The 22405-nt window shown below is 59.3% G+C and overlaps 2 protein-coding genes across 7 annotated transcripts; both read right to left on the bottom strand.

Moving 5' to 3' along the window:
- Positions 1 to 472: 472 nt before the first annotated feature.
- Positions 473 to 18465, bottom strand: TPD52L2 (TPD52 like 2). 6 transcript variants are annotated; one of them, XM_037060109.1, is made up of 9 exons: positions 18319 to 18465; positions 15982 to 16127; positions 13478 to 13626; positions 12685 to 12744; positions 9694 to 9795; positions 4299 to 4325; positions 3376 to 3417; positions 2371 to 2419; positions 473 to 1864 (listed from the first exon to the last, which is right to left on the bottom strand). In XM_037060109.1, exons 1-9 carry the CDS (start codon positions 18335 to 18337, stop codon positions 1769 to 1771), a joined length of 690 nt encoding a protein of 229 aa, XP_036916004.1. In that variant the 5' UTR covers positions 18338 to 18465; the 3' UTR covers positions 473 to 1768. The 6 variants fall into 6 exon arrangements, with proteins under 6 accessions (XP_036916004.1, XP_036916005.1, XP_036916006.1 ...); XM_037060110.1 differs by lacking the exon at positions 4299 to 4325; XM_037060111.1 differs by lacking the exon at positions 12685 to 12744.
- A 1865-nt stretch (positions 18466 to 20330) lies between these two features.
- Positions 20331 to 21887, bottom strand: ABHD16B (abhydrolase domain containing 16B). The gene has a single exon (XM_037060096.1). The coding sequence runs from the start codon at positions 21741 to 21743 to the stop codon at positions 20331 to 20333; it is 1413 nt and encodes a 470-aa protein (XP_036915991.1). The 5' UTR covers positions 21744 to 21887.
- Positions 21888 to 22405: the final 518 nt, after the last annotated feature.

The following is a 22405-nucleotide window of genomic DNA, read 5'->3' as shown; positions in this document are numbered from 1 at the left end:
TGCATCACCAGCCCCCCTTCCTGGACGGAGCCATGTATTCACGTGGCTCCAGCACTCTGCAGGGTCCTGAGGACGGGTACACAGCCCCCAGCCCCGAGGTGAGCTCCAGTGCCAGCCCAAGGGACATGTGGCTGCCCTGTTCAGCACCAGCTACACAGGGCAACCTGATGTTCAGGGAGTTCGGACAGCTTCCTCAGGGCAAATCCCAGCTGCCTGCTCAACACCAGCAGCGAAGCCCTACCCCAGCCTGTAACCTGGCCCCTTCCGAGGAGAGCGCACAGGTTCACCTTTATACGCTCTCACGCGCTGTTTTCCTCTCAGCATTGAAGATCTGCAATCCATGTCTGAGATCATGCATTTCCTCCCTGCCTCTCCCTAGGGCCAGGCCCATGACAACAGGAACCTTGTCCTCAGTGTGCGCCACTGTCCTGAACAAAGTACGACACACCACACGACATGAAGTGCACGTTCTCCCAAAGGAATGCTTTATTGACAGAGTGCCCACTGTGTATGGAGACCAATCAGCTAGGAGCCCTGCATCCCGCCTCCTACCACACCCCACTGGAGAGTTTTAACTCTGGAGGAGGAATGGAATGTGAGCACGGACAGCAGTTCCCCAGGGTGCACAGGTCACATGCAGGTGAGGTCTGGGCCCTCGGAGAGCCAGTAAGGCACAAGCTGCCCCTCCAAACACACCTGACACCTGGGACACTGGTGAGAGGCTGCTGGGGTGTGGCAGCTTCAGAAGGGGAGAGGTCTTTGCAGCTCCTGAGAGGTGGCAGCGGAGGTCCAGTGGACCCCATGCCCAGCCCCACCCAGCCCCTATGCTTCCCGGTGTCCCGGGTGTGCAGCAAACAGGCAGGGCCTGGTGAGGCCCGGCCCCCATGAGGGCAGTGTGGTGGCACTGGGGCGTGACTCTCCCCCCCCAACCCATGGGCCCAGGAGCCTGCGCCAGTGGGAGCTGCCAGGGCCTTGAGAAGAGCAAGGGGCAAGAGCCACGCATGCTAGAGTACAGTGTGTTGACGGGGTCACCACTGGCAGAGGCAGGCGGATGAAGAATTCTGTGAGATGCACAGAGCCTGCTGAAGGGCTCTCACTCTACATATAAACATTACAAACACAGCATGAAGTGATGTAAGGCTTGTATTTCAGCGTGAGTCCAGATAATGTTCTCTAACTACGAGAGTAAAGCTGCTTTGCTTAGCTTTAAATTTTGAAAAAACCCACTGCATTTAAAAAATAAAGAATTTGCTTTAGTTAAGCTGGGTCATTAGTGTAACAATCAGGCAGCGGCTGACAGCCAGCATTTTGGCGGAGGGTTTCAGAGGGCGGATGATCTCCTTGTTCAGCATTCTGAAGGGCGTCTACAGGCTGGGCGGGCTTCTGGACCCCCAGAGCAGGGAAGGCAGGGTTCGCCCACCACCAGCGGTGTGGTCCCGGCCCCTCTTCCCCGGCGGCGCGTGCAGATGAACAAGGCCGCCACAGGGAGTGCGCAGCTCGGCCCTGCCCGGTCCACTTTCTGCCCCCAGGAGGATGGCACAGTGATCTGCTGCATCTAACAACTTTAGTGAGAAGCATCGGTGTACAGGACCGTTCCTTGGACATGTGGTGCAGAGGCCTGTCCACATGTGGGTGGCACAACTGTCCTCAAAGTTGCTCCATGCGTCCTCCGCAGCCGCTGCCACTCCACCGCACGGGGGGGAGGGGGGAGGGGGCGCCGTGAAGAGGGGTGCTGCGCCAGCTCCGTGGCAGCAGGGCTGCTTCAGGCTTAGAAGGGCTCGTGACCAGGCAGGGGCTTGTCGCCACTCCCGGCTGGGGAGGGAAGGCCATCATTGCCATTCTCTCTGCCGCCCACCACCTTCGACTGCAGATGGAAAAAGACCAGAAGGACTAACATGAGGCAGTGCACATGGGGCCCGGAGACCCCAGGCACCTGCCAGGAGCCGTTCACACCGCTACATGAGTTTACGGAACGTGAGCGCTAAGCAAAAGAAAGGAAGGTGCCACTGACACGGGCCACAGGCTGCGCCTGACTCCCAGGACTCTGCAGCGACGAGAGCGAGCTCGTCCCAAATGGCTGCTCGCTGTACAGCTCCACTTGCAACTTCCTTGGGTTGCAGAACTATGGACCTGGAGAGGAGGCCAGTGGGTGTTGGGGAGGGGCGGGCACAGGGTGGGCACCACAGGGGTCTCTGTGGGGTGGACTGCTCTCCACCTGACTGTGTCAAAGTCACACTGGGGTGTCGCTGCAGGTCCCCTCTAAGAAAATTAGAACAGGCCCAGGGCTCTCTGCGCAAATCTACAACAACTAAATGGGTCCACTCGAGTGACAGGTCCCCACTAAGAGAAGCAAACGATCCAGGCAGTTACCTTTATGGTCCCAACTCGGTCTTCAAGTGACTTGAAGGTAGCAGAGTTCCTTTAACGGAAGAGGAAGCAGAGGTCAGTATGAGGGGCCCACGGCTGTGCTGCCCCTGGACGCCAGGGCCTCAAGATTGGGGTTGTCCACCACAAAGAGCCCCAACCACCCTGAGGTCTCGCTACAAAAACAAGACCTGCCAAAAGAAGGGGTGAGGCACCCCTTCCACAGAACCCAGCCAAGGCCATTTAGGAGGCATCACCAGGTCCCAGCCAGGTTGGCCACACCTGCTGACCACAAGGACACGACCTGCCGGCCACCAGCTGGAGAGACCCAGGCTTCACGTGGGGGAGCTGCAGACCGCCTCGCCTGGGCCGCAGGTGGACACAGGTGCATTTCTGCTACGCCCTCGAAGCACCTGTGCTGGGGAAGGGACCACCGGGTGTGTGCTCCACACGCGTGTTTGGAATGTAGCCAAAGGGACCCCACGGCACCCAGGACCAGAGAGCGGTGAGGAGGCAGGAGGAGAGCGCAAGCAGTCCCACTCCCACCGGCACCCTCCTACACAACCATGGTCCCCAGGCCCCGCGGGCCGCACGCCCAGGCAGGGACCCCCAGGCAGGGACCCCCAGCGAGCTCTGCAGTGTGGCAGCTGCTAGTCCTTTCATAGGGTTGGACTCCTTGGGGGGGACTGGCCAGAGAGCAGACAGAACAGTCTCCCCAAAAGGCCTGCAGGCGGCTGCAGCCTCTGGGCACCAGGCGTGCAAGGGGGCCTCTCCACCCCACCCCAGCCTGCCCCTACGGGCAGCCCTGGAAGGTTCTGGATGGAGCGTGGAGGTCTCCTCTGAGCCTTGCCCCCGCTAGCTCTTTGGCCTAGGAGGGGTCTTTCCCAGTCCTTATCTGAAAGGAGATGGCCACCAGGGGAAAGGCGGGCCTCACTCAGGGCAGCGGGAAGCCATCTGCTCCCATCCGCCCCCACCCTGCTCTGAGAGCCTCTGGGCGAAAGCATACATTACCTCATGGCTGGCATGCTTATCGAGTGGCGGATGGAGTAGCTGCTGCTTGGAAGCATGGTAAAAGCAGAGAAGGAAGCAAGAGTTAAAGCGAGGATAGACTGGCCTTCACGGGGCTTTGCATGGGGGGGTAACAGGACCCTGACCCCAGCACCATGGGGATAAACAGAAAGGAGGCCTTGGAAGCCTCTCGCCAGGTGGAACATGCAGCCCAAGGCTCCCTTCTCCCTCCAAAGTGGTCCCGAAGTGCAGTGCTTTGGAGGGGGACTGCCGGAGCTTTAGAGAAGCTTCTGGAACATGTGGTGGCCAGGTGTCCTTACTTGACTTCACAGTAAGTTAAATGACTTTTTGGCCACAGAAGAATCCCCCAGATCAAGTGAATTAAAAGCGCATAAAATCAGAGACTGTTCTGGATTTGGGCTCCAGACCTCCGAGCCAGGAGTGTGAGCCTTGAGAGCCAGAGCCACTCGGATGGGTCCCACACACCAGATGGGTCCCGCTGGGACCCTGGGGCAGCGAGAGTCTCAGGTCCCCACCGGAGAAACTCGGCCTGGAGTAGGATGGCCCAGGGTGCGCCCGCCCCACCCCATAAACATGGCTCTCGCAGAGTCCCCTCGGGGAGTGCTTAGACGGACGTGCTCCGGGGGCTGGTCAGAGCAGGACAGCAACAGCGCCCAGGTAGGCACACGTCACTGTCAGGGAGACGACCTGCATGGGTCACTTGGCTAGAGACAAGCCACAGGAACCCGGTTCAAGAAGCCACCCTGTGTTCTTACACGTGGCCAGCGCTGGCCCTGCTGTGCTAGGAAAGGGCCACATCGGGCAGTTCCCAGACCCTCAGCACCTTCACCCGTCACAGCACCCCACAGGCTGGCAGTCCCGTGCCCTGAGGCACAGGGGCCACCCACGCGGGTGCCCAGTCTTACCTAAAGGAATGAGGGAATGGACGGGCCCTGGCCAACGCAGCAGGAGGAGAGAAGAAAGGCGGGTTAGGTAAAGGCCAGTGCCCACCCAGCCCCTCCGCTCAGCCCCGCACGGCACACGACGGCCAGGTGTGCAGCCCAGCAGCGCCGCTCCCCTGGGTACCCGCATGTCCACAGCCCTTTGCAGGCTGCAGGGAAGGAGCCCCACAGCATGGGGTGCACCCGGTGGGCTCCGCCACCTGCAGCCAGGGCAGCCGCACTCAGCTGACACACTGCGTGCATGTACACACACTGTGTGCATGTACCCACACTGTGTGCACGCACACACAGCAAGAGGAGTTGGGACCCTCAGACCTGAGCTCTTTGCACTCCGGGTCCACCGCCACGGATGACAGAAGCCACCCAGAAACGAGCATGTGTCAGAGGGCAGGGCCAGGGAGGGACACGGTCACCTCCTCACTGCCCAGCCCAGCGTGCCGCCCCTACCACTCAAGGCCGCCCCAACGTGGACGTCGTGGGAGCAACACAGGCCCACTCGCAGGGCCTGCTGTGTCCTCACCCCGTGGGCAGCAGGGCCACGCCCAGCCCCCCTCCTCCCCCGCCTCACGCCCACGAGCACATGGGCATCTCAGCTCCAGCCAGGCCTCTAGCTCTGGCAGCTGCCGAGCCCCACCTCTGACACTTTGATGCCCGTTAGGGTCCCAGCCCTAAGCGACCAGCCTGCACTTCCCCGAACCTGACTGCCATTCAGGTGGTGAGCTCGAAACCAGGAACTCGAAACCAAGGAAGGTAATGGGCCTCAGCCTCAACCAGCTGAAACATGTGGGGAGACAATGGGGCCACCCTGAGAGGTCAGAGTTCACAGCACCCCTGGGAGATGAAGAGTCCCCAGGGCAAGACACACTGGAAAACAGGTCAACCTCCCCCAGCACCTCAAGCCCCACCTGGCCCCCCGGAGACCGGCCCATGCACACAGAGCACAGGAGCGAACAGGAACCCGGTTCAAGAAGCCGCCTTGGCTGAGATGAGAAGCGAGCTCACTACCGGCTGGGCCACTAGTCTCTGAGCAGAGAGATGGACACGTGGGGCCTCCCAGGGCGGCGGGCCGTGCAGACCACCCCTCAGGGCGAGTGAGCTGCATGTCCCCAGCGGAGGAGGCACAGGGACCCAGCAGACACCTGGTGTCACACCAGCACTTGAGGAAGTGACAGGCACAACCTGACACACTGCTCACTCTGATGGTACAGGGGCAGCTGGCCAACCTCAGCAGTCCCTGGAAACGAGGCCAGGCCACCAGCAGTGTTGTCCGTCTATCACTGGGCTTAGCACAGCACAGCTCAGGTGGCCCAAGCAGGTGTCCCAATTCACAGCTGTGGCAGTGTCCCATCTAACGTCAAATGAGATGCACTATGGGAACACACCCAGGTGAGCACTGGCCAAGTGGGGGAGGCCTGCAGGAGGAGCTGTCACACACCCCCCTGGCTGGCAGTGCAGAGCCACAGTGTGCGGGGGTCCTTGGGTGTCCACGTCACAGCTGCACTGGGCAAGGCCTGCATTTATAGGGTGACCCATAGGACCCCCCCAGCCGATGCTCAGGAGCTCAGCCAGAGCCCCGGGGGTGCGAGGGCCCAGAGGGAACAGTCCACCCACCGACTGCTCGGCTTCCCTACCCGTTTGAGGGCTCTCAAACACAGAGTTAGGGGGGAGTCACATCAAACACACACAAGAAAGGTGAGCAGGGCACTGGCAGAAGCCACCTTGCGCTGGGTGGTGTGGTCCCCAAGTGTTAGCATTTGTCTTGTCTCTGGCTGAGTGGCTACCACCGGGCCAGTGGGTGCGGAAACACCAAACCCAAACAGGGCGGGGGTGAAGGGTCAGAGTGTGGCGGCTCCCAGCATGCCAAGCCCACTCCCACCCCCAGCAACACCCCCCGTGATTCTCCCAGGGCATGGAGACGCTGCAAGGGGGCATTTCCTGACACAGGGAATAAGGGGGCGTGACCCCAAGGGTGGGGCCCGACCTGGACCCTCACTGCCCCTCACTGACCTCCATCTTGTCCCAGCCAAGGGCACAGCTGAGTGTAGGTGCTGCCCCACAGCCCAGTGGGTGCCTGGGCCACGCCACACTCCCTGGGCCCAGGCCATGTTCAAGAGCCACCTCTGGTGGCCATGAGGGTCTGGTCAGCCTTGCACAACACATTCAGCCAGAGCCCCAGCGTTCAACCTGGGCCGAGCACAGTTCCCAAAGAAAACGAAAGCCTGTCCAGGACAGGTCCTGGTGGCCAGCCTGCTCACACACCTGTCCACCCAAACACCAACCCCCAGGACAGAGTCACTCTTTTCCCACAGAACCTCGAGGAGCAGCGCCACCCTCCCGGGTCTCAGATGTTTGCAGAGGCCCCAAGGACTGCCCTCCACAGGTGTCCCAGAGATGCCTCCAAACGAGGGTTCCCAGACCAGCTGGGCAGTGCTGGGAGCCGCCCTGCCTGGTTTCAGGAGCTGTAACCCCCACATCATGGCTAAGACTGAGTGAGTGACCTTCAGACCATAAGTCACTAAGGAGACAAAGCTTATCCCCCTGCCAGGGGCGCCGCTTCTGCTCCTCTTTCCATAACTGGCCCCCAATGCTTGATCAGTTAGCCAATGACACGGAGGATTCCCCAAGGGGGGAACCACCTGAGACAGGTATGATCTCGTTGAGGCCCCAGGGAAAAACTTGGGGGGACATGGAGAAAAGGAGTGATGGACCCTTGCCTCTCAGCTTTGACGAAACCTGACTCCCAAGCCCGCAAGAGGGAGAAGGCTCCGAAAATTCCTTGGCTATCTGCCTCCTCTGCCTGATTTAAGCCTGAAACAATGACAGAGGGCGGTGCAGCCCTGTGCTGGAAAGGGCGGGCTGCCCGGGTGATCAGGCCTGAGAAAGGATATGGAAAATCCTGGGAAGCCTGCCTTGCTCAGAATGCTCTCAATTGATAAAGGTTTGAGCAGGAAATGGGTTTGTTTCCCAAAGTTTTATAGCCTCTTAGTTGATAGTTCTTTGTATGCTATCTACTGTTTGATCCTTACGGCCTGACAGTGACTAATGAGCTGCACCTGCATTCGTGTGCAAATTAAACCCAATAAATTGGGCCACCCCAAGTACGCAGCAGCCTCCCGGCAACCCTTCGAAACCGGCGAGCAGGCCCCAGTGTGCGATCAGACACGGGGGTGTCCACATCTGAGCAGTGAAACGTCACCGACGAACAAGTTCTACGTTTTCATTATGAAAGGACGGGAGGCCGCGTCACACCGGTGGGTGTGTGGCACTGCAGGCAGAACCAGCGCGCCTGCGGCTGGCACAACAGAAGCGCTGCGAGTCCCAGGGGCTCTCCCGCGGCTCCTCCGACCCGCTGGCTCTGACTTTACCCTTGACGTGCTTCGTTCTCGTGCTTCGTTCTCGAGAGCGGTTGCTCGCACGTGCAGGTGCCGCGGCCTGAGGGTGGCCGGGAAGCAAGGGGTGTCTGTCTCTGGGAGGACAGGACCTGCAACGAGACTCGACAAAGGAGCTTCCTCCAGGCTGCACGTCAGACTGCTCCTCTGCGCATCCCCTCTGAAAACCAGCCGGCCACGTGTTGATGTCCACCGAAAAGGAGCCACAGACACAGCGAAGTGTTGATTTTTCCCAGAAATCTTGAGATCTGCTTTCCAACCCTCGCATCAAATCGAAAAGCAAGGCTGCGCGTCTTCGCTAGTCACGGGCTGTGTTTAGCCAACGGGGTGGAATGCCTGGGTCGTCTGCCTGAGTCTGAGCTCGCCCACAGCTTCGCTGGGAACGCTCTTCCGGTTTGAAACATGGTATCGATGCGCTGCTTTCACCCGGACGACGCCTGTGTAACTCATTTAAATCCACCCAAAACGCTACATCTGTCAGCCAGTTTTCGTCGTCAATTTGTGTTTTGACACCATGGGCGACTTGACAACGTGCTGCAAATCACAACGCCTTTTCAGTGTTCGGCCTGGACCGGGCCACCGTGGTTCCGAAAAGTGAGTGGCGTCACCGCAGTCGGCGTCAGAGCTTCGAAGGAATCCCTGGCACTGACTCAGTCCCTCGACTCTTACGAAATTCAGTCCTGATGATTTGCGTGACGTTATCCATTTTTAAAGCTTTTGTGCGTAAATTTTCTTGACATACAGCGGGATGACACTTCATGGAACGCCAGTTTGGGCAGCAATCATACCGTCTTCTGTCAGCTTTACCAGCCCCCCCGCCCCCCGCCTGCACCGCCGCTGGGGCACCTGCCACAGTGACTGCACCAGACGTGCGAACAGCGGGCAAAGGAAGTCGCTTTAGCGCACGTCTCACTGCTGCACGCACATCTCTGGATCCCGTTTTGTCTTTCAGTGGCACTAACGACCCACTTCTTCAGTGACCTCACACCCGCGTCAACACCTCTAATGAAAATGGCCAGTGAGCCGTGTACGTGGCATCAGTACGAACACCCACAGCTTCACTCGCCAAACATCTTTCACCAGATTCTCCAGCTTCTGCAACTCGCCCGGCTGCAGTCCGGTGAGACGGGCCGATCTGAGAAACATCCCCGTCTTTTGGGGCACATCACGCCGGCCACGCTTCCTCTGCACTTAACAAAGTCACGGTCAGTACATGCTTCCAACTTTTTTGCTATTAAACGTGCTTCCACACAAGTAGCTTTTACAATGGAATCCACCCGAGTTGTAACTTTTTAAAAAAAATTTTGCTGAGAAGATACTTTTTTCTATTCCACTATTTTATCCTTCCGACACAACCCTTCACGCACATTGAATGTGGCAGCTTTTCAAACGGCAGTCCTCGAAACATGCACAAGTCCGCACAAATCCCTCCGAATGCGGCAGAATGCCTTATGACTTGCCTCCACAGACAAGCGGCCACGCGTCCCCTTCTAACTGAGCAACCGTTCTGCACCTGTAGCCACTCTCTTTTTCGTTCTGAGACGCTGCAGAAGCCATGCGGGGCTGAAACGCAGCAACAACAAGGGGCTGCATGTGCTTCTATTACGAAAGGCGCCGCCTCGCCAACGCGCCCCAAGCACAGGCAGCGCCTGGTGGTGCGGGCTCCACGCCCGCGCTGGGAAGAGGACATGCTGGAGGCCAAGCACTGCCGTAGAGCTGAAGGCACACACGTGTACAAGTGGCAAGCACATACATGTATTCTACATGACACTGCAACACGTAATCACAAAGAAACAAAAACCCACATCCTAACGTTTTAAGTAAATTTACGCTTTTGTGTTTGGCCATGTTCACAGCCATCCTAGGCTGCGGTTGGACACCCCTGCTCTAGAGATCAGACACCCCGAAAACCTCAGCTGACTGGCCCAGGCCTCAGGGCAGAGTGGCAGTGGCAGAGGGTGGGGCCTTACCTCATGTCCCCAAGCTTCCTGCTGATGGCAGAGCCCACGGTGGACAGGGCAGCTGAAGTCCTCTGTCCTGCCTGAGAGAGTGTCTCCTGAGTCTTCTTGTAGCTGGGAAGAAAAGACACAGTTAAACCCACCAAGCCCAAGGAGCACCCACCACCCGCATCCGCAGCCAAGGACCACGGCGCCCAGATGGCACAGAGCTGCGGGATGCCTGGCAGGAACCCTGCCTGAGCCCCGTGGGGGCCCCAGAAGGAAGCAGCACCACAGGCCATGGCCTGAAGCAGCCCTGAGTTGTTTTGTTTTGCTTTAAAGATTTTTTATTTTTCTTTTTAGAGAGAGGGGAAGGGAGAGAAAAAGAGAGGGAAAGAAACACCAATGTGTGGTTGCCTCTCGCACGCCCCCTACTGGGGATGTGGCCTGCAACCCAGGCAACCTGCCCTGACTGGGAATCAAACTGGTGACGCTTCGGTCAGTTTGCAGGCCAGCGCTCCATCCACAGAGCCACAGCAGCCGGGAGCCCGGAGCCCTGACCTCACGCGGACTCAACAGCTCCTCCGCCTCTCTCAGAACCACTAGCCCCACACTCTCGTCTGCTCGCGACTCTGGCTCTGCGGAAACAGCACCTGGGGCTGTAGCGGGGCTGTAGCAGGTCTGGGGCCGAAGCCAGAAACATCCCCCAGGCTTCCAGCCAGTGCCCACAGGAAGCTCCCCCCCACTGTCGCCTGAGAGACGGCCCCTGCGGCCCAGTCCCGTCAGGGCGTGCAGCCCAGGCAGCGGTGGCGGCCGTCTGAGGCTGAGGCCCCTCCCAATGCCACCTGCCTCGCTGTCACTGCGTCTGCTCAGAACCGCGGGAACCCCCCTCATGCTACTGTTCTCAGTCCCAGGGCTGGCCCTGGTTCACAGGGAGGACACGACGGGCCAACCCAGAGAGCTCAGGCCTGGGCCCTCGGCCCCCCTCCGGATGCTGCCATGGACACATCCCAGCAGCCTGAACCCAAGAGCTCCCTTCTGGTCGACCTGGGGCCACAGAACAATGGCTTGAGACACCCAGGCTCTCAGGATGCCAGCCGACACAGGGCCTGCCGGCATGCCCACAGGGTCAGAGGGCACCGGCAGTGGGTTGGTCTCCTGAGCCCCTCCCGCCATTCACTCTGCACGGCTGCCTGCTGGGGGCCCTGAGAGTGCCCGCTGCCCCCCTCCTGAACCCTCAGCCTGCCCAAGCTGGCCCTCAGACCCATCTCAGCCTGGAGCCGCCACCCACACCACGAGTTGTCTCGGGGTCCAGCCAGACCATGGCAGTTGGGACCCACAGCACTACCTGTCAAGGAAGGCCACTGTGCCTTCCCTGGGGACTCGCAGTACCTGCCGAGCCCAGGCCTGCCCCCAGACCTAGGCTGATGAAATGCTTTCACTTCACAGAACGTTAATAACGTCACCTGTAAAAAACAGCCTTCTGTGCACCTGCAGCCATGGCATTGACTAAAACACACCAGGTGCAAGGGCAGAGGACGAGAGACATCTCCTTTCAGAAATATGGACTCACGACCTGCCTCCAAACCCAGCCTTCCCTGGGAGGACGAGCTTGGGAGGCCATGGTGACATTCTGGGTGTGCCACAGTGAGCCGGGTGGACGCGGGGGGGTTTAGGGACAGAGCCACACCAAGCCTCCACTTGTGCCCACACAGCCAGGCTGGGACACAAGTCAGAGAGGCCATGTGGGGGCCCGCACTGGGAATCTGCGGAGACACACAGGGCCCCCTGGGGTGGCATGGAGGACAGCACCCTGTGGAGCCGCACGCACCGGCTGGCACGGCTTTGGGCATCACTCCCACCTTGTGGGAGAGCACCGGAGTAGAGCCCTGAGAAACGCCCACCTCCTCTGGGGCCGCCCCAAGCTCCATGCGGGTGGGCACACGTGGCCACACTCCAGAAGTCCTCACTCCTGAGTACGGCGAGACCCAATGAGAGCCAACCAGGCCACCTGGCTGCTGGGCTCCTGCTCCCACCGCAAAGGAGGAACTGAGAACAAAGCCACTGTGGGAAAGGCAGGTCCCTGGTCCTCAGTGGGCGGGCCTGGAGCAGTGCCTTCTGGATGGGCAAGGCCTCCCCTGTGCTCAGCGAATGTTCTGCAGAGCTTCCTGTCCCTACTGCCACCACCCCCGGCAGAGAGGCCTCCTGAGTCAGGTGCTGCCGTGGGGCCCCGGTGTGGGGCCACCCTTAGGGTGGCGCTCGCTGAGAGTACCCAGCAGGAAGAACCCGTGGGGCAACCGTTTCGCCATCAACAGCGTAGTTGCACTCGGAAGTGTCCCCCAGCCCCACTCCAGGGCCTGTAGCACTGTGGGCAAGGAGATGGGTTCAGACTGCTGCACCCGCCCGGCCAGGCACTGTGCCAATTGTCCTGTGGCGGGACCCAGGGACACTGGCCGGGCACCCCAGGGCTCCTTCCCCCAGAGGAGGCACACCACCAGGGCTGTGCCGCCCTCCTCCTGGGCAGTCACCATAGAAACGCCTCTAGCCTGGGAGCGTCACTCCACGACAACTTTCCCGTAACGGAAGGTGGGGAGACCCAGGGGGCAGCCACTCCTGGCAAAGCAGACCCAGGGCCCCAGCTCCTCGCGGGGGGCCTGTTCGGGACGGCACTGCTCCGAGACGGCGAACAACTGGTCTCCCTGGACAACTCCTGAGACTGTTTCCAGATGAAGTCGGCACTGTGACCTGCCACTGACAGCCATGCACCAATCTGGAAGTGCTGCCTAACATGGCCCCGAAGGCCCAGCCCAGCTGCACTCTTCCTACACTCACTGCCACAACCAGCTGGGGCTGGACCCCTTCAAGGACTGAGCCCTGCTCCAGAGTGTGAGGCAGTTTCATTTGTGTTGGGAGGGAAGAGCAGATGAGAAAGAGAACAGCCCGAAAACCGCACTGGGTGTGTGCGGAGGGGGTTGGGAGGAGAGCAGGAAGAGCGAGACAGGCGCTGAGGGCAGAGGCACTCACAGGTCCGACTGGCTCACTCTCTCGCTCCACTCTCCGAGCGTCTCGGAAGTCCTCACGTAGCTACAAGGGAAAGTTGGTGGTGAGTCACGGGGAGACCGTCTCCCCTCGGGTCTCAAACTGCAGGCAGACCCCAGGGGAGGCGGTGGCAGAGGGGACCAGCTTCCCCGCCGGGCCCATCCATTTAGGATGGCCCTTGGGAACATGGGGCTGTGAAGGGCAGGAGGTGAACAGCCTGTGTCCCCAAAATACTTCTGTGACAATTGCCCTCTGAGACTCAAAAACCCGTGACCTCAGCGAAGCAGACTTTTCACAGGTCAGATTTATGAAATGGCATGAACCTGCCTTTCTGTGGGGACCTGGCATGTTTGGTAGGGGCAGCATTCCCACCCCCACCTCGGAGGACATGGGGTCAGTAGCCCGGAGCTACACTCCCCAAGTTCGGAGAGCCCATAACGCCAGGTTCAGAGGGCCTGGGGTTGTGACCACATCACACTCCGAAGGGTTCACGTCCGCCTGAGCAACTGCTAAGCTTCGGGGACTGCAGGAGAGCAGGTCTCATCCAGGACGTAACGAGGCTTCTCTCAAATTCAGACCCTGAAATGCACCCACGTCCACGTCCACTGGGACAGCTGGCTGTGTCCACCTGCCTCCTGCCCAGCGCAGGCCCTGAGCTCCGGGAACACGGAAGCACTGCTGTGGACTCGAAGACACTGGGCCCCCGGCAGCCACTGCCGGCCAGGCAAGCTCGCTCCCAGCCCCGCCCCCAGGGCCGCTGGGCAGAGCGGGTACCTACGCGGGAGAGCCCTGCACGTCGTGCCAGCTGCGGGTCAGGTTCTGCTTCAGGCCCTCCAGGGCCGAGAGGCCCAGCTTCCGCCTCAGCTCGCCACAGTGCCTCTCCTTGGCGGCCAGAACCTGGCGCAGAGTGACGATCTCCTCTTCCACCTGCAGGAGCACGTGGGGACACGGTCAGCTGCCCTGCCCCAGAAAGTGGCCGGCACTGCACACGCTGCCGCGGGAGGGCGCTGAGTCACACGGCTCATCCCGGGACAGTGCAATGGCAGCTGGCGGTTCTTGGCGGCACCAGCGCCCACAGCTTCCGCAGGGCCATCTGGCCCCCAGGCCCAGTGGTCCCCACGGGGCTGCCTGTCCCCATCTGCCTGCGTGCAGATGACTCAGCGAGGCCTAGAGCAGATGTCTCTGCTCTAGGACTGGGCACAGCGGTCAGGAAGCCCGGCAGCCAGCCCCACCTGCAGCACCTATGCAGCAAGAAGGACGCAGAGCCGGCAGTCGGACGGGTAGCCAGAGACCCAGGGGACAGAGAAACAACCCTCAGGGTTGTATGCAAGCCTGCATTCCTGAGGCCAGCTACCAGCCTGGGCAAAAGCCAAGCGTGAAGGCACTTATGTTTAAGGTAGTTTGAGTGGGCGGACGCTCGAAGGGAGCACCAGAGAGAGCCCCACAACCTCGGGGTTCTCAGTGTGTCCGGCACCCGTGTGAGCAGCTGCTCTTAAAGAGAAAAGCCCCTCTGTCTAGAAGGTGCTTATCTGGACTAGGGTCTGAAAGCAGCTTGGAGCTGTGTGCATCCCCAGACTCTGTGGTAGACATTATCGGGTTGGCCAAAAAGTTCGTTTGTTTTTTCCACACGATGGCTCTAGTAGTGCTTTGCTGTCTTTAATGTCATTGGAACAATTTTGTTAGGTTGTAGTGTGACAGTTGTCCTATCAGTGTGTTTTGGAGATTTATTTGCTTTTAGAGTTACGAGAAAGGAGAGAGAGAGAGACAAACAGCAATGTAGGAGACAGTGAGCGATACATTGGCCGGTTGCCTTCCACACCCCCCAAACCAAGGGCCTGACCCACAACACGCGTGTGCCCTGAGAATCCAACCAGCGACCTTCTAGTTTGACACTCAATCCACTGAGCCACAGCAGCTAGGGCTCAACACACACTTTTTCTAAACTCAACAAAGTTGGGGAATTTTAGTGCAGCCATGTTAAAATTGAAGATGGAGGAAGATACGTGGCATTTTTGGCATGTTTTGCTTTATTATTTCAAGAAAGGTAAAAATGCAACTGAAATGCAAGAAAAGATTTGTGCAGACTTGTGCAGTGTATGGAGAAGGTGCCGACTGACCGAACATGTCCAAAGTGGTTTGCGAAGTTCCTCAGTTCCGTTGACATTTTGGCCAAATGACTCTCTGCCACGGGGCCCTCTCACCACGGGAGGATGCGTGGCAGCACCCCGGCCTCTACCCTCTACCAGCCAACGGCAGGAGGCAGCCAATGTGCTCAAAACATACAGATCAATAAAGTTACGGGAGAAATGAAAAAAGTGCCTTTTACTTTACAGAAAAAACTAAACAGACTTTTTTGGCCAACCCAATCATTGAAAGAAACCATCACCAGTCACAGGCGGCAACGACTCAGACTCGATGACAGCAGGGCTCCAGGGCACAAGGCAGAGCAGCCCTGGGGACAGGCTGGTTGGAAACTTTGGGGTCCAAGAGGTCCCCCCCGCAACCCACTCCGAAAATGCCCTTGTGGTGTCAGTAGCCAGGCTGACTCCCCAAGGTGAAGGGCGAGGCCTGTGTGTCCTCGGACTCCCCTCCTAACAGCTGTTCACTGAGGAAGCCACTGCAGGCTTTCCTGGAGTCCAACCTGGTCCTGGAGCTGAAGGCCGTTTGTCCAGACCACAGACTGCACCCATGGTGTGTTAAGACCAGGCGTGTCCCTGGAGACACGGGGGAGGCCTCTGACAAGCACAGGCCTGACTGGACAGTCGGGTGGGACACTAACAAGTTCCTGTCCCCAGACTCTGGATTCTCAACTGAGCTGCTATTGCTACCGGGCTCTGCGTCCCACAGTGCAATGTACCCTTGGCAGTTGGTTGGAATAAACATCACAGTTGGAGGCTTTTGTCCTGAACCCCTATTTCCACTTAAGGGACTCACTCACTTTGAAAAGCTCAGGTAAAGCACTTTTTACAAAAGTATTTTTGGAAAAGAAATTAAAACCCCGGGCTGTAAGATTTGCGGGGTTTGAAAACGTGAGGCGTTAACTTCAACACAGACTCTCCCAGTGGGTGGCCCTGTGCACAGCAGCCGCCCCTGCGTGGACACGCTGCTCATGGAGTGCCCATAAGACGCTGGGCTCGAAGCCAGGACTGCAAAGAGCAGTTCCTGTGGGGCCGTGGGGACAGCCTCCCCGTTCTGCAGAGCCACACCAGCCTCAGGGCCCACGTAAGCCCGAGAAGGCCACCAGTCCCGGTCACCCCAGGCCCACAGGCCCAGACACAGCACCTTCAAGAGCTCAGCCCTGAGCTCTTCCTCCTCTGCTTCCGTCAGACCCTCGGCAGCAGGTGTCTGGGAGGCCCCCACTGTGTCAACAGGGACATCTGTCATGGCATCAGGCAGCAGACCTTTGTTAGGAGAATTCAGGTTGATATCTGCCAGAGACAAAATGAGTCCACAAAGCGCATCAAGGGAGGAGTCATGGAGGAGCCCTGGGGCGGAAGGGAAGGGGGAAAGGACAGACATCAGGACACTAACAAAGCCTCTTCTCTGGAAGCTTCTGTGAGGATGGCCCAGGCCACCTACTGGGGGCAGCACACCCACACCACCCCAGGTGCCGCTTCAGGGCCTAGAAATGCTGGCTTCCCTGAGAGAACAAATCTTCTGAGCCAGGAAAACTTTGCTGCGAGGCACTACGAGAGCCAAGGAACATAATACCGCTGTGAACACAGGCACCACTTTCCAAGCAGCTAACCTGCCAGTGCCCACGCTATGATTACACTCAAGGAGCACGCGCTGCACATGCCACTCTGCGAGGACCGCGGCATGCCCGCACACACCCCAGCTACACTAGGCTGGGTGCAGTTCCCACAGTCACTATGCTCCTTCATGTCAAGTGACTCTCCCTGCGTGCTGCAAGCTTACGAACCACCGCACAAGGACACAGAGGGCTACTGCAGGTCTTTCCTGCTGATCTCAGCACTTCTACACGACCAGCCCTGAAAACACCTTCCCTTCGACCAGCACACAGTGAAGACCCAGCCTCTGTATGGTATCTGGCACCTTTAAAAGTAAACTAAGTAAAAAGGATAAAGGGCTAGAGAGAAGGAAAGGAAAGCGCTTTTAACTGCAGATAGGTTTGTCTCCTATCTGCTAAGCATAGATGGGAAGCACTTAAAACCAGAGATGCTCCACTTAGCCCACTATCTTGTTCCCTTCACGCTCCACCCACACGCTCCAGCTGGACGCTCCTTTGGTGCTCAAGCAATGTTCCCAAAATGAAGCACGTCCACTGTGAAATCAACTCATTCAGGTTTTTAACTGGGATCAGCCTCCATGATTTTACTTTGTCACCTGTATCCACTATGTTGAACCTACTCAAATCTGGTAAACGCCTTGAAATCTCTATTTTGAAAAAATAAATGAGGGCTCTCAAATAGTTTCTGACTAGAAAGCTAAAACTGGATCCCATGGAAGCCACCCCCAGGCAGAAACTGGGCACTCGCTGAACATGCTGGGCACTGTGTGGTACCAGCCTCAACACGCGGTGCGGGCAGGAAAAGGTCTTACCAAAGGACCCACAGAGAATGAGCATGGGTGGGTCCTTCGCCTGGGTGGGCCCTGGCTCCCGAACCCTATACAACAATCTGCAGTTGAGCAATATGAGTACCAATCTCCAAGGGCTGTTCTGAAAACAGAAAAAGGTCATTTGAAAAGCAAGCTTAATACAATGTCTGGCACACAGCAGGTGCTCAGTGAAGGTTCTCGGACATTCTCACAACCAGAATCCAGTGCTTATGATGCTTAACCACCTAGGGACCTAAACCAAGCAGTGAAAAGCCTCCTGAACGTCTCAAGGACCCCGCGGGAGCTTTTGACGTTCAACTACTTTGTAAGTAGACGTCAAATGCGGAATACCTACAGAATACTATCAGAACCCAGGAATTCTAACGTTTAAATAATGCTGAACTATAAGAGCACCCTGAAATTATCCAGTGCAGTTATGCCAACACAGACATTTAGAAATACCCCTGCCTCAGAGCCTCATAAAGGGAGACAGACTCTTTATCACCTTCCCGAGATTTGCATATCCTGGGCCTGCGCCACACCCACTCCAATTGGCCATCTTAAACTGGTCCAGTGTCTGTCTGGGAACGGACCGGGTACGCTGGGTGTGCCCCTAACTCACGGCGCCCTCCCCCTCCTGAGACAACCTCGGAATAGGCTGCGCTCCGAGGAGCGTTGCCACCCAAGGGGCGCCACACTGAACACGGGCACGGTTTCACCTCCGCAACTCCCCCGTCCCCCGGGAGACGCGCACACCTCGCAAGGTGTGACTCAAGTCCAGAGGGAACGTCTCTGACAACCCAACACAGGCACAGAGGGCGGGAGCCTAACGAGAACTGCAGTGAGGAAGCTCAAAGCTCTGGGGCCCGGGGGGAGGGTGGTGTTGGGGACCCAGTCCTCGCGGTGGTCCAAGCTGGGAACGGAAGACTCAAGCCGCGACGGCCTGGGAGCCGAGAGGGGTCGCGGGGTTGGGGGATGGGGGAGCAGAGCAGGGGGCCGAGAGTCCGAGATGCGACTTGGGGAGGAGCGGAGCGTGGGCCCGCCAGGCCCGCAGCGTACCTTGGCCAGTAGAGTCCATGTTCAGACAGCGGCCCGGCCGCAGCTGGACTCGGGGCCGGGGTCGCGAGTGCAGGCGCCGAACGGGCAGCACTGGGAGACGTTCTCCTCGCACACACAAACCAGCGGAACCGCTTCAGCCGCCGTGGCATTACGTAATCAGCGGCGCGACGGCCCACTTCCGCTTTGACGCGCGCTCCGCCTTCGTCCCTCCCCCACAGGCTCTGTCCAATAAGAGAGCTGTTGGCCCCGCTCCATGTACTTCAACCTGATTGGCCAAGGCTGAGGACCAAGCCGGAAAGGAAGGCCGGATTCTGAGGGAGCCCCTCCCAGGTCAGCTCCACCAGCGAGACACGCAGGTAGAATGGCACGCAGAGCCCGGGGAAGGTGGGAAGTGGGAGGACTGGCTAATATGGCGCCACGGAAGCCCTCCACCCAAGCCCCTGGCAGGTTTCCCGCTGCCTCTGAGCGCCAGGGCTCACGCACCTTGACCGGTCAGATTCCGATCCCTGGCGACCCCTCCGAGGCCCCCGACTTTGGGGTTTGCCTCTCCCGGTAGTCTGCTCTCTTATTTTAGTGCGCCCTTTTACGGTGATTTTTGTTTGAGGGTTGCGCAGAAAAAGGCGTGACCGCGATCACTCCTCTTGTCCTGCAGGCACCTCTTGTCCTGCTGCCTTCAACGGACTGGAGGCGACTGGGTCCCCGCGCCGGCACCGGGCCTAGCGCACCCTTCGCCAGTTCGGTGCGGCGTGCGCTGATGTCCTCGGCTTGTCTCAGCCACCCCGTGAGCCAGGTGGAGCCTACTGTACAGTTGAGGAAACTGAGGTTAGGGTGCCTTGCCCAGGCGACTCAGCTAGTGGAGGGGCTTCCAGCAGACTCTGGAACAACAGCCTCACTTGCCAGACTTCCCAAAGGCGAGGTGTATGAGGTCGTCAGGCAACCCAGGCCTGTTCAGATAGTTGCCACAAATACCCTTCGTCTCCCACTTGTGCCTAGAAGCAAATTCTTCAATGTTACGCAAAGCTTTTGGGATCTGACCGTACAGGGGGCGTACTTCTGCCGCCAGCCAAGCCACTGGACCCCCAGGCATGGAAGCCCCTTCCCTCACCTAACTCCTCTCTGTCTCAGCTCAAAGCTCACCACCTCCCACAGACGTCTCCCTGTTTACGTCACCATACATACCTACCTCTGCTTGTACTTGCCCCGGTGCATCATGGCCGTGTCCTGCTCTGGTGCTGCCAATTACACGTCTGCCCCACTCGACTATTTCCAGTTTTCCAGAGTTTCTTGCTCAACCCACCCTGGCCAGCCTGTCCCCAGAGGCTGGGGACAGCCCATAGTCTCTGCTTCATACAGTCCAGGGCAGACAGGCAGAAAGTGACTGCATCACAGATAGTGGGGAGCAGAGAAGCTTGTCTGTTGTTCTGCGTGGCTCCCCTGAGGCAGGCCTGGCTCAGCAGATGCCCAGTGGTGAGCGATTGTGCAGGTGTGCCTGTGGCTCCCCCTGGACACAGCCCTGTGTGCACCCGCTCCTATGAGTCCGCAGTCCCACCGAGCCCCTCTTGTGGATGCCAGGAATGGATGTGGGGAGGGGGCCCTGTGGAGCCGTGGCATCACAGTCCAGGAAGGTCCAGCTGCTAAGACCTGCTTTATACTCATCAATGTCCTTTCATAGCTATAGGCAACTCGTTCAAACCTTTCAACTCCCATCTTTCCTGGAGCCACCCTGTCACCCAGGCTGGGAGAATGGCACAAGGGCCCCACAGTGTTCAAGGCCCCTATTACACAGCATTGCCATTACTCGGGTCAGCTTTGCATTCCCTTTAGGAGTCAGGAGCAGAGTGGGACATGCCCAAGTGTCCGACGGAAGAAAGGGAGCTGGGAGTGCCCTCCCTGCCCTAGACACTAGGCCGGGATCCCCAGGGCAGGCCAGCTTTACTGGTTGGGGAGGGGACCGGTCCTGAGTCCCTGAAGATAAGCAAATGCTACAGAGCTAATTGCTACAGGAGCTGCAGCTACAGCCTCCAGGGCAGCTGGAAGTCCTCGGGCTCCAGTGGACTGCAGTGAGTCGCCTCCACGTTCTTGAGGTGTTTGCGCGCCAGGAACAGTGCGAGCTGCCGGCGGCGCCGTTGGCTCAAGCCTTGACCCACCTGCCACGGGAAGGGGAGCCCGTGCGGCTCCCAAGCCTGCCCGTGGTCCCGCTCGGCCTCGCAGCGTGCGCAGTAGGAGCGCAGCAGTGTCAGGCACCACTGGTCGTCCACGCGGTAGCGCGCATAGAGAGCGGCCTCCTGCGCCAGGCTGCTGGCGCGCAGCCAGCGAGCCACGACGGCTAGACCTTCGCGGGCCATCACAGCAGGGTAGCGGTGCTGCAGCAGGCGCAGAAGCAGCTCGTTGCCGCGGTTGCCCTCCACGTCTCCGGACGCCAGGGGGCGCAGGGGGCCCGAGGTGGTGACTACGTCGTCCAGCGTGCGCCGAACCAGCAGCACTGGCCCTGGGTAGCTGCACAGCTGGTCAGCGACATTGAAGTTGAAGTGTTCGCGCACGGTGCGCACCACCAGTCCCTTCCAGCTCTGGGGCATGACCTTAAGGGCCAGGGGCACAAGGTCGTCGAAGGTGGCATCCAGTACCAGCGCACCCAGCTCTGGGTAGGTCATAGTGGCCCAGGTGGCTGTAAAACCGCCAATGGACCAGCCATAGATCACCACGTGGGCGGGTGGGAAGTGTAGGCGGTGCATCGCGTACTTGACCACAACGTCCATGGCATTGGCATCGTGCTGGGGGAACGGCTCGCCGGTGCTGGCCCCGAAGCCGGGGTGGTTCCAGCCCAGCACCGAGTAGCCAGCCTCCAGCGGCGCTGACAGGCAGCCCATCTCGTAGAAACCCACGTTGCCTTCGCAGCAGATGACCAGGTGCAGTCCGCGGCCCTGGCTGCCCGGGTGCTGGCGGCGATCCATGAACATGGTGTCAATCTCGTTGCCGTCACTGGCCACCAGCTTGGCCCGCCGGCCGTGGTGGCGCTCCACGAGGCGCTCTTGGCCCTGCTGCAGCAGTGGCATCAGCGCTTGGGTCATCAGGAACATGGAGCCGGGGTACACAAGCCAGCGGCCCAGCGAGTGGGCCAGCACGTAGCTGGCGAGCTGGCCGGGCAGCTCCCGGATCTGCTGCAGGAGGCACTGCAACTGGCTGCGTGACCCGCGCAGCGGCCTCGTAGGCGCATGCGCACCCAGCGCAGCATCCTGGAGCAGCCACACGCCGGCCACAGCCGCAGTGCACGTCAGCGCACGGTGATGGCTGCCACCCGCGCCAGGGGCGCGCACGTCATCCCATCGGAAGTCCACCGGCCAGCTGCGGAAGTTGTCGGTGTAGTTGGCCGTCAAGTAGATCTTGAACACTTGAACCAGAGCCTTCACGAAGCAGATGACGCACATGGGCGTCAAGGCTGCCACATGCTCGGCGTGAGACCACTTCACCGGCAGTCGCAGGGCTGGGTGGAGGTGGGAGGGCCAGCGCAGCCCAGCTGCAGAGCAGAGCGCGGCTCTGGGCTGTGTTGGGACGCCCTCCTCTGGGCTTAGTCCTAATGGCCTTTATGACCTAGCTTTCCAGGAGCGGTGGCGTCTGTACCAGCCACCTTTGTAAGTCACTGTTGCTCGGAGGAGAGGTGACATCCTGTGATGGGCTCACAAAGGGTTCCCAGTCATGGACCCTCAAGTTCTGCCCCACCCCTGGGACACAAGCCTTAGGACCCCGGGGGTGGCCACACCCTCCTCCTGCCCTCCTTGTCTCTACCTCCGAGACCCCGTCTGCACTCACCTGCCACCCATACCTGGAGCAGCATCCACCCCTCTCCTTAAACTGAAGGAGGGGACAGAGAGGCAGGAAATGAACAGCCTTAACCTCTTATGAACCGAGGCCTGGGTCTCCCTGGGAAAAACGTAGGGCTTACTCTGGGATGGTTCCCACCCTGGGGAGGTACCCACACTGGTGGGAACAGAAGCTGGGGACAGGCTGGAGCACTTTGGAATCAGGCTGAGGGAGTCTGTGTGAAGACAGAGTGGTCTCCTGCAGAAGCTGGGGCCTGGCAGGGCCCCAC

Source organism: Sturnira hondurensis, unplaced genomic scaffold (genome assembly GCF_014824575.4).
Source record: "Sturnira hondurensis isolate 20B ecotype Veracruz unplaced genomic scaffold, ASM1482457v3 Scaffold0011378, whole genome shotgun sequence".
Classification (NCBI taxonomy): domain Eukaryota; kingdom Metazoa; phylum Chordata; class Mammalia; order Chiroptera; family Phyllostomidae; genus Sturnira; species Sturnira hondurensis.
This window is presented reverse-complemented; position numbering and strand designations above follow the sequence as displayed.

Excerpts from the sequence above, each read along its gene's own strand:
- TPD52L2 (XM_037060109.1), bottom strand. Across the intron at positions 9,796-12,684 it reads AGAGTGAGCCAGTCGGACCT|CTACAAGAAGACTCAGGAGA; the intron begins GTGAGTGCCTCT and ends TTTTCTTCCCAG. Across the intron at positions 2,420-3,375 it reads ATAAGCATGCCAGCCATGAG|GAACTCTGCTACCTTCAAGT; the intron begins GTAATGTATGCT and ends CTTCCGTTAAAG.
- ABHD16B (XM_037060096.1), bottom strand. The coding sequence starts at position 21,743 with ATGTGCGTCATCTGCTTCGTGAAGGCTCTGGTTCAAGTGTTCAAGATC.